Consider the following 9,858-nt stretch of genomic DNA (forward strand, 5'->3'; position numbering starts at 1 on the left):
TACATTCATTTCCACGGGTCTTATATCTGACGCGGCTATACTATTTAAATATTGGAATATTCTGACAGAGTATAGCCGAGCTTCCATACCATTTAAATATTCGAATGTATTTAGAGCATATAACCGACCGACTATACTATTTAAATATATGAATATATTGAGAGAGTATAGCCGCTTGGCTATGCTATTTAAATATTCGAATACAATGAGAGAGTATAGCCCGGCCATACGATTTAAATATTCAAATATATTCAAAGCGTATAGCCGCCGGGCTATACCATTATAATATTTGAATATACTGACAGAGTATAGCCGCGCGGCTGGACTATTTAAATATATTCATATATTGAGAGAGTCGTATAGCCGACCGGCTATACTGTTTAAATATTCGAATATGAGTATAGCCGCTTGGCTATACGATTTAAATATTTCAATAAATTGTGTAAGAGGGTCATTTCCATACAAATTGTGTAATCATATAAAAAATATGTTTTAAGACCTACCAAGAAATCTAGTTTTGGTTGACAAAATAATTTTTAATCTTGCTAGAGCTGTGGCTGATGAAGAAACAGAGGCGAATTTTTATAAAGGAGAAGGCCCATTTGCTGACCAGAAGGTTCTTCCTGATCTGGACAAAGACGGAGTTCTTGGACTTGGGCTAAGAGGTGCCAAGCAGATAGCTTCAAGTTCTGCAATTGGAGAAAGGGAGATTCACTATTATACCCAATATGGGGGCCCAAATTATAAAAATACCCTATATAAAATGGACTTTAGAAACACACCAAAAACCCATTTACAACATAACAAAAAAGCTTTTAACTTCTTATAAATTACAAAACTGCCATCAATTTCTTAAAACAAGCCCAACCCAAAAATCTCATAAAAATACCCAAAGGGCATCAAAGTAATTTAATAATCAATATTAAATTCAATAAGGCTAGTTATCATTTTTTGGGTTTTTTTTGGGTTTGTTTATAGGAATTCAATTGTGTAGGGTTTATTTATAATATTAGTGCTAGAAATGTGTATATCACTAAATATCTCTTGGAGAAACTGGCGTGCAGCCTGTTGGTTATACTCCTGTTTCATGAAAAACTATAATACTCTGGTTTTGATGGATCATTAATGTAATGGTAGCAATGATATATAAAGAGGTATTACTAGCTCTGTTTGATGCAGGACTTGCCAGTGTGTTTTTGTTGTTTAATTTGATACCAATGAAATCTGATTGTTGAATGTCTCTTGGTTCTTAATTATGTGTCATGATCTATTTGACTTTGGACTAACTTGAAAGCTGATAAGTTCTGGATATTATTGATATGCTCATGTTTGGCTTCTGTCTTATCTTTGATCGAGGCAGCACTTACGCAGCTGGTAAGGTAGCTGAGATTATGTGTGCAGATTTTGCCCATGAAGTAATTTCAGTATGTGTACCTCCAGTTTATCCCCTACAATCCTAATGAGACGTGATTTAGTTTCCTGTTTTATTTGTATTTATTTTATTGATTTGCTGTGTATATTTATTGTCTCTCAAGGACTTGATTCTTGCCTAGAATAGGAAATTCTTTGTGTAGACACCAAGCAAAGCATTGTATATAATTATCACACGATTGTTCAATGAAAATCATTGAGAATATTCAAAACCTTTCAGATCCATGGTCATGGATGGGCTTGCATTCGCATAGTAAACACATGAACAATTTCTGAATTTATTCATACAAAAATAATAATAATAAATAAATATCGAGCCAAGAGAGAAGGATGAGTAAAATTTACAAAATAGGGAAGCATTAGATGTTGACACTGTTGGGAATTCCCTTGCCAGTAAGTCCAGGCTCACTAGAAGGATAGAGCAAAGTGTACGGGATCTTGGCCGGTCCAACTCGGTTCTTCAATTTCTCATCCTTGTTCATTTTTATAATTCTTTTCTCAATTCCTTCCAGCTTCTTTCTAAAATCCTCAGAGGCTTGCAACATGTTTGCATCTGTTGTCCATTCTGGGGTGCCTCTCTGCCCAAGATAAAGCTCATCAACTGGGTGCCTTGATAAGATTTCTATGGAGGCCATGCCAAGCAGGGTCTGCAGCTGAGGTGCAAATGTTTTCAAGAATGCCTTGTCAGGGTTAGTTTTGAGCTCCTCATACTCAGGAGTGCCTTCTTCAGGCATGAACTGCAGGCTTATGCTTGGCCGGTTCGGGACGTATCCACCTATAGAGTACTGGCCATAGTTGATTGCTGCATGATAGGCTGAAGAGAGCCATATGATAATGGTGCATGATTCTATCAGCTCTTCACAAGTCTGCATTTTAGGCCACCATGGTTCATCTTTCTTGTCACCATGACCTTCTTCTCTGAGTTCCTTCCACCAAGACTGGAGTTCTGAGTCATTTTGAACCATTTCATCATTTTTGTAGTAGAAGGAGCAATACTCTTTAACCCATGTTTTAATTGCAGACCATATCTCAAGCCCATCAGCAGCATATGGATAGTCCTCTATCAGTAAGCGTACACTGTGCGACGATTTTGGATCTTCAACTGCCATTCCTCTGAACATAGCAAAAGGTAGATAATTAAAAACCATCAAGCCTTTCATCTTTGTTGTTTTTGAGACTTGAGTTTAGAACATAATGACAGCATTCATCAAATCTTTTAGACCCTTTAATTGTATTCATTTTTCCCTGTAACATTGTGTCTTAGCTCTAATATTTGAGTTGCATCCATTGCCGAAATTTTTAGATGAAAAACGTTATGGTCATAAGATTTTACCTTTTGATGAGATCCACGGGAAGCGCTTGTTCAGGAAAGACCCAGTTCTTGTACATTACAGATGACCATTCCATTGAAAACTTTGCAGGAAAGACTGTTTCCTCTATAATTCCACCGGCATTTGTAAGAACCTCTCTAGCTATTGCGTTTGCATTCATAGTTTCACGAAAATGAGGATGCAGAAGTTTATGAATCGGGTGAAGCACGCTCAACTGCCGATTTGCTGCTATCACAAACGGTTCAATCACTGCATGAGTTTTTAACCTGCAACACAACAAGAACATATTCAAGATGCATTTGGGGAAAAATGTTTGGTTGCCATGCTTTCCTTGACAGTGTTATACCAGTGGCTGATGAGCTGATGATGGCCAGAGTCATTTACATTCACATAAGCTTTAGCAAGTTGCCAAATGGAACTCTCGACGCCCTGGCTAGAGGGAGTATAGACTTTGCTAATGCAGCCAAATTGATCTCCATCAGGATGTGGCAAGCTTAACTCAATAGCTAATGGCTTCAAAGTCCCATCATTTTCTAAGAAAAGGAGTGTTCTGCTTGAATAAGTTTTTGTGGAAGTTGTGTTTATACGCCTCAGGTACGGCATCAATGCATCGTGGTGGTCTAATATGAATAGCTTGTTGTTCTTGATTGCCTACAACACCAAATACTTTTCAGTAATTATTTTCGAATAAGAGTATTGTGAGAATGTGAACACATTCTCACAAGTATAACAAGAACATATGTTGAATTAAATAAGTCAATAGCATTACCTCATCTATGCTCAGTCCTTTTAAGTTATGTTCTATGTGTTCTTTGGTTATTTGACTTGTTTGATCCCCATATGCTTTTTGGTCTAGCTTGCTAGCAGGTGGAAATTCCTGCAGTTTATTCAGGTATAACAATGATTAAGGATGAAAGTCAAAGTAATATAAATTCAAATGTAGCTTCGAGTTTTCCATTTTCTTAAATGATAATAAATAAATAAAACAAATGTACACAATAGATCACGAAAGCTTAAGATTACTTGGAGACGACGAATGGCAACCGGATTTACTCCAGCCAGCATTTCTCTTGCAAATTCTTCATCAGTTCTCCATGCCGACTTATTGTCTAGTAAAAATCATTAGAAGACCTGAGTCGGGTAAAAGAAAGCAGTATATATGAAGGCACATAGACTGGTAAACTATATACCTTGGATCACTTGAGGCACTGGGAATTTGAGGAAGTTTTCACCATCAGTTGGAAAAAGTTCCTTGAACAGCTCTTCATGTATGCTATCCCTAATATATTTTAGTATACCATCAGGCAACTCTATACCTCCTTCATAGAGCATAAGTACTTCTTGCATGTTGTTGAACTCATTGTGGCTGCCAACAAGTAGAGCTGCTAGCTCAGGTTTAAGGACCTGAGGTATGGTTTTCAAACCATAAGCAAGCAAGTCTGACAATTTTAAGGGACCAAATCGTTCGTCTCTTGGAACGTATATATTTAGGCTCATAATAAGCTTCAGCTGGCTCTCAGTGTTAGGATCTATCAAGACAAAATCAGAAAATTCTTCATGACAACCATTCTTTCTGAATGAGCTAAAAGTAATAGAAATCCATATTTCCTGTTTGTCATTTCTAAAGACTGAAAATATACCAAGTTTAGCAACTAACCTGTCTTAGTTGGTGGTCTTCCTGTTCTTCCCCTGCGAGGATAAGGGAACTCACTCGACCCTCCGAGAACTGGACGGGCATACTCCTGACCCTTATCTGGATTCCCCAAATCATTGTAATAGGCATAGTCATAGACCCTGTCCCATTCCTGAAGCTCTCTTTTTTTATCAGCATCATCCCCTCTCAAGTTTACTAGCTCTTCTTCTCTGAATTTCTGTAGTGGCTTTGGTGTGTCACTTGAAAGATAAGTCTGCACAAATATACAAATCAACCTACTAGTTTACCATTTTCAGTATTTCTAGCAGTCCATAAACTACAACTAAATGAGTTTGTCTTAATGGACTTCAATCTCCCCCCCTCTCTCTCTCTCATGCGTGATTAATGAGTTGCATTAGAACTGCATTCTTTCATCCTACAAACTTTTACCTTGTTTGTGAAGAAAATGCGGTCTTTTTTGTACTTGTCAGCAGGGTACACCCATGAGTTGCAGACAAAGTGGATTCGACCTTCACCAGGAACATCTTCAAGCGTGAGTGTCTTCAAGTAAAACTCACTGTGATGATCATTTCTAATTATAAATGCTCCTGGGACCCCAATCTCCTCATCCCAATCAAAAGTAATATCAAATGCAGAGTCCCCTGCTGTTAAGGGGGTGATTGTGGTAATCCAATTTTCCAAATATGCTGGCTTTCCAACTTTTCCTGGGGACCCCTTTTCTACAAAAGGAGATCAAATGAAAAATGGATCAATAGATGTTCAATTATAAAACCTCCAAATACTGGTTCTTTTTTCTCTGTTCTAAATTGAGATGTTCGTTTTCTCTTTTGAGGTTCTGGTACTAATAACTACAAGTAACTTGGAACCATTAAATAAGCATGGATGCTAACAAATTAACAAGTAAACTAGAAGCCTATGTATCTATGAACTTAAAAGACAAAGTAGTATTCAGTTCTCACCAGGGTCACCATTGACTGAACTAATGAGCTGCAGAGAAACCGCTTTGCCTACCAGCTCATCAACACGATCGAGAACCGATGCTGTAAGGTCGTTCAAGTCCAGAACATTCTTCTTCATCAACACCACCCTCCCTTTGATCTTCTTGTCCTCATATTTGGGGTGTGGATCAATGGTGTTGTTCTGGGATGCCTTGGCAGCTGTTGAAGCCAAAGGCAACGGTTGAGATCGTGTAAAATCATCCATGCTCAAGAAACCAGGCAATTTAGGCAACAGTAGTGCCCTGTGATTGATTGATGTGAGGTTGTTGGGTGTTGCTACTGCAACTACTTTTCTCTTGAAGCTCAAAGGGGTTAAGAGCTGCTTGCAATGTAACATCTTCTATCTGAGTCAAGAACTAAAAGAACTTAGTAGAAGATGGTTTGAAGATCTCAGCATGAAGAATATGAGAGGGGTGTGTGTAGTATTTATTAAGGTCAATGAGTTCAATATATAGAATAGTAGTATAGGTGACCATTTCTTTTAGAAAGACTCGTATACTACTTGCCCTGCATGTGGAGGTCTTTTCGAAGTTACCAATCTAATCCAGCTACGTTTTCCTCCATTTCTGTGGTTGACTTAACGACCCGTCCTTTTCTATGGATTATATGATTCAAGAAACTTGCAGGGGCTTGTAATTCAAGTAATTAAGAATAATAATGTATCCTAGATCTTAAGTCCAGTTCTTCTCTCTCCAATATTTGTTTGTATCAAAAAAACCTCAACCCTATTTTTTTCTTGGTGAATACCTCCAACCCACTTGACCAAATAACCAAATATAGACATCAGATCAAAAAAAAAAAAAAAAACCAAATATAGACAAATTTTAGCAAGACTTGATTCTCTAATAACATCTGTATTTGTTGAACAACTCCTGTCCTTTTCTGTTGTCATTTTTGCATGTTAGCTAGTTGGCCCTTCGTCTACAATTTCCACCGCCCCGACAGAATATCAACTCCTCTGTTTTGTAGTTATTAGTTGTTCAAACCCTCTTTGTTTATGTCTTTTGTGTCTCTATTATTTGCCATGTGTATGCATAGTATTGGATGAATTCAATTATGCTCATACTCAGGCTTAAAATGTAATTAGCCACGACCAAAAAACACGTCCTTACCTTTCACGTAGTTGACAGAAACTCATTCTCTCTCGCTCACTCTGTATGTGCCTAGGGTTTCTTTCAACAAGTGCCCGAACAATTAGCTAAGATTAAAAACAACATCAGAATGGAGGATCTAATCGCCCACAACAAGGAGGTCGACAAGCGTTCACCTGGAGATTGGAGCATTCCCACCATGCCCTTTTTCAGAAGAGCGTGTATCTTTCTCTCCTCTTCTTCTTCTTCTTCCCTTTTGTTGGCCTTCTTATTAATTTACTGAAAAGAAAATCATTGATCACTGTAATATATTGTCTCTCTCATGCACAACACAAGTGGGTTCTAAACTTCTAACTGCTGACCCAAATAACTCTTACATTTTGATCATAGATATCTTACGAAAAATAAAAATTATGGTAAGTATGCAAGCTCACATGGGTGTTGTAATTCTTCGTTGGTGTGTTTGGGCCACTCAGAAAAGTAAAACAACCAACTCTGAAATACAAGTAAAAGGGATTAGACTATTTCAAATTGTTAAGGCTGTTGTGTATGAAGTTATTCCATTCATGAGATTTCTAAAATATTATTATTACTATGACAATTATGTAAATGAACAAAGCATCTTACCTATGAGTCTTGATATTGTTTTTTCATAGCAACATATTTGCCAGAAGCTTGGTCGATGCTGAAAATCTGCTTTAGACGAGTATGACATTTCACGTGAATTGGATGTATGTTATAATAAATGTTGTCTGTAAATTTATTGACTTTTTGTAAATTATTATATATACTAAAGCCCAATGCAACTAAACACTGTAGCTAAGCACAGTGTAATGACGGAAATGCCCCTCATTTTTCTGCTGTTTCTGTTTTTTTTTTCTGCTGCACAGTGAAATGGCGAAACTGCCCTTGACTAAACAGCTTCTTTTGTTCCCCTTTTTGCCCCTCCTCCTTCGTTGATAGCCTTTCGTCCGCTGAGACAGAGCCCTCCCTTCGGTTCATTTCCAACCAGCTGGTTGGGGGGCAGCCATGGAAGCTTTGTGTTCGTTGCTGGGCATGCGTTGGAGGCCGTCGATTTTTGGTTGGGAGGTGAGCTGCAAATCCAGCCGCAGCTTTGGGATCGGGAGATTTCGTTTTTTCCAAAGGCTTTCCAGAAGAGAAGGCCTCTTCCTTCTGTTCAAAGGCTTCCCATTTCGAATATATCAATGGCAGAAGCAACAAAGAGGTAGCACTTTAGAGTCCTTTCTGCTTTGGTTCCTTGTCACATCTCCATTCGCTCTAATTGTTTCTGCTTACCATTTTTGTGTTATGAATTTGGTGTTTTTGTTTTTCAAGGTATGCGGTTGTTACTGGGGCAAACAAAGGCATAGGATTGGAAACTGTGAGGCAATTGGCCTCAAATGGATTCACTGTAGTTTTAACTGCCAGAGATGAGAAAAGGGGTCTTGAAGCTGCTGAGAAACTCAAAGAGTCTGGCCTCTCAGGTCAAGTGGTTTTTCATCAACTTGATGTGGCTAACCCTGCTACTGTTGCTTCTTTGGCAGACTTCATCAAAACCCAGTTTGGGAAACTCGATATCTTGGTATGTATATGATCATAGCTGCAGGTTTCTTGAAAAAGTTTATGTCTCTTGAATTGAACTCTTAATCCGAACGCGATTTAATTGAAGGAGATGAAATATGGAATCATATAGCAAATGAAATTGGAGAATAAAAATAGCAAACCAAGTGATAACTAGCTTAATAAATGTCATCAAGAAGTTAATCTTTGAAATAATTAGAAGTCTTAGGGTTTTTGAAGAACAAAATAAGTTTCACATAAACTACCAGTTGTGGAAGATTTTACTTTCAAATCTAACTCTATGTCTGCCACTCTGTTTTTATTTCTTGGAATCCTTTCATATATGATATGATCCCTTTCTGTACAATTTACAAGTACCCTAGAAAGATCCGTGGCTGGAATTAAGGGGTTTGGCAAAGTAGCATAATTATTGTGTTTTTTTAAAGGCATTGGCCTTTATGGTTGGTATGGTTGTAAAAACAAAGAGATTGTCAGTATGGTAGCATAATTTGATTGTTGGTGGGAGATTTTTCATGCTTTGTAGAGTTGTGTTCATGTTTTTTGGTTATTTTGATTTCAGTTTTTGGGTTATCTCTAATGGTTGATTTAGTTATTTTTTAGGAATTTCGGTTCATTTATTTGATTCCTTTGATTCTACTGAGCATGTTTTTTTTTTTAAAAAAAACTTGAAAAAAATTCCCTTTTTTTATCTGATATTGGTGTTGAAATTGATGATAAATACAAGCAAAACAGAAGTGAAGCTTAATTAGGTTTTGACAAAATAGAAATTAGGGATGATTGGGTTCATTTATTTGGTTATTTTGATTTTCAGCTTTTACCTTTATTATGTGGTTGGAGTTGTTAATACAACCAGAACCATATTTTAGATTCAATTGGAATTGTTGGGAGATAAGAATGGAAGATGTTTTTTTGGCTGGCTCTTTGTCAGTTGGGATTTGTTTTTCTTTTCTTTTCTTAATGTTGGTTAATTGCTGTTTTACTTTAGCAAAGTGTTCAATTTGCTTGCATGAATTTGATCTTTCTGTTAATAGAGCATAGGAATTAGCTAACGGCACCATGTGAAAATGGGTTTAATTTTCTTTAGGTTTATAGTGGACAAGTTAATTGTTTAAAAGGGTTTTTCTTCAACAACAAACAGATAGTGTAATTTAAGATAAACAAAAAGAAACTAATCCGACAGAGGGAAAGTTTTATTTATAAATTGACTTAAGTTATGTATGAGATGGATGATTTTTATCTCTTTAAAATAAAATTGTAGTCACAGACCATTTAGATTGATTAAAGAGAGAAAAAAAGACATTGGTTTGATGAAAATACTAAATGCAAAACATACCTAGGTATAAAAACAGCACACAACATGGTTGAGGTCATTTGGGACCGTTGTCAGAGTAAAGGCTTTAGCATATCAGACAGTAAATTCAATACCAGTAACTTGATTCCCATATGTTACTACCACTGAATTCTTCCATTGGTCATCATTGCTTGGGTGTTCCATTGTGGTCTGAAGTAACCAAGAAAATAAGTCTGTAGTTTTAAAGCTGCATTTTGGGTTTTTTTTTGCTTATAAATGGGTGAACTATGTTTTATATGGGCTAAATAGGGCTAGGCTTAAATGTGAAAAAAAATATGAATTTATTGAGGTAAAAAAGTTTTGTGCCAAACTTTGCACTGGCCTACAGCCCAGGGGTGCCCACACGTGGTACTGCCTTTGATTTTAAATAAGAGAAGGCCAGTGGTAGGGGACTTCCCTATCACTAATGTTTTGAAGTGTT

General features: G+C 37.0%; 2 protein-coding genes across 2 annotated transcripts; one reads left to right on the top strand and one right to left on the bottom strand.

The window, feature by feature from the left end:
• Positions 1-1,571: 1,571 nt before the first annotated feature.
• Positions 1,572-5,864, bottom strand: LOC117631039 (probable linoleate 9S-lipoxygenase 5). The gene is made up of 9 exons (XM_034363963.1): positions 5,376-5,864; positions 4,846-5,135; positions 4,420-4,669; positions 3,953-4,291; positions 3,786-3,871; positions 3,532-3,639; positions 3,109-3,413; positions 2,765-3,028; positions 1,572-2,544 (listed from the first exon to the last, which is right to left on the bottom strand). The coding sequence occupies exons 1-9, from the start codon at positions 5,749-5,751 to the stop codon at positions 1,791-1,793; spliced, it is 2,772 nt and encodes a 923-aa protein (XP_034219854.1). The 5' UTR covers positions 5,752-5,864; the 3' UTR covers positions 1,572-1,790.
• Positions 5,865-7,449: 1,585 nt separating this feature from the next.
• LOC117631040 ((+)-neomenthol dehydrogenase-like) lies at positions 7,450-8,360 on the top strand. Its single transcript, XM_034363964.1, has 2 exons — positions 7,450-7,730; positions 7,841-8,360. The coding sequence occupies exons 1-2, from the start codon at positions 7,711-7,713 to the stop codon at positions 8,097-8,099; spliced, it is 279 nt and encodes a 92-aa protein (XP_034219855.1). The 5' UTR covers positions 7,450-7,710; the 3' UTR covers positions 8,100-8,360.
• Positions 8,361-9,858: the final 1,498 nt, after the last annotated feature.

Source organism: Prunus dulcis, chromosome 6 (assembly GCF_902201215.1).
Source record: "Prunus dulcis chromosome 6, ALMONDv2, whole genome shotgun sequence".
In the NCBI taxonomy this organism is placed as follows: domain Eukaryota; kingdom Viridiplantae; phylum Streptophyta; class Magnoliopsida; order Rosales; family Rosaceae; genus Prunus; species Prunus dulcis.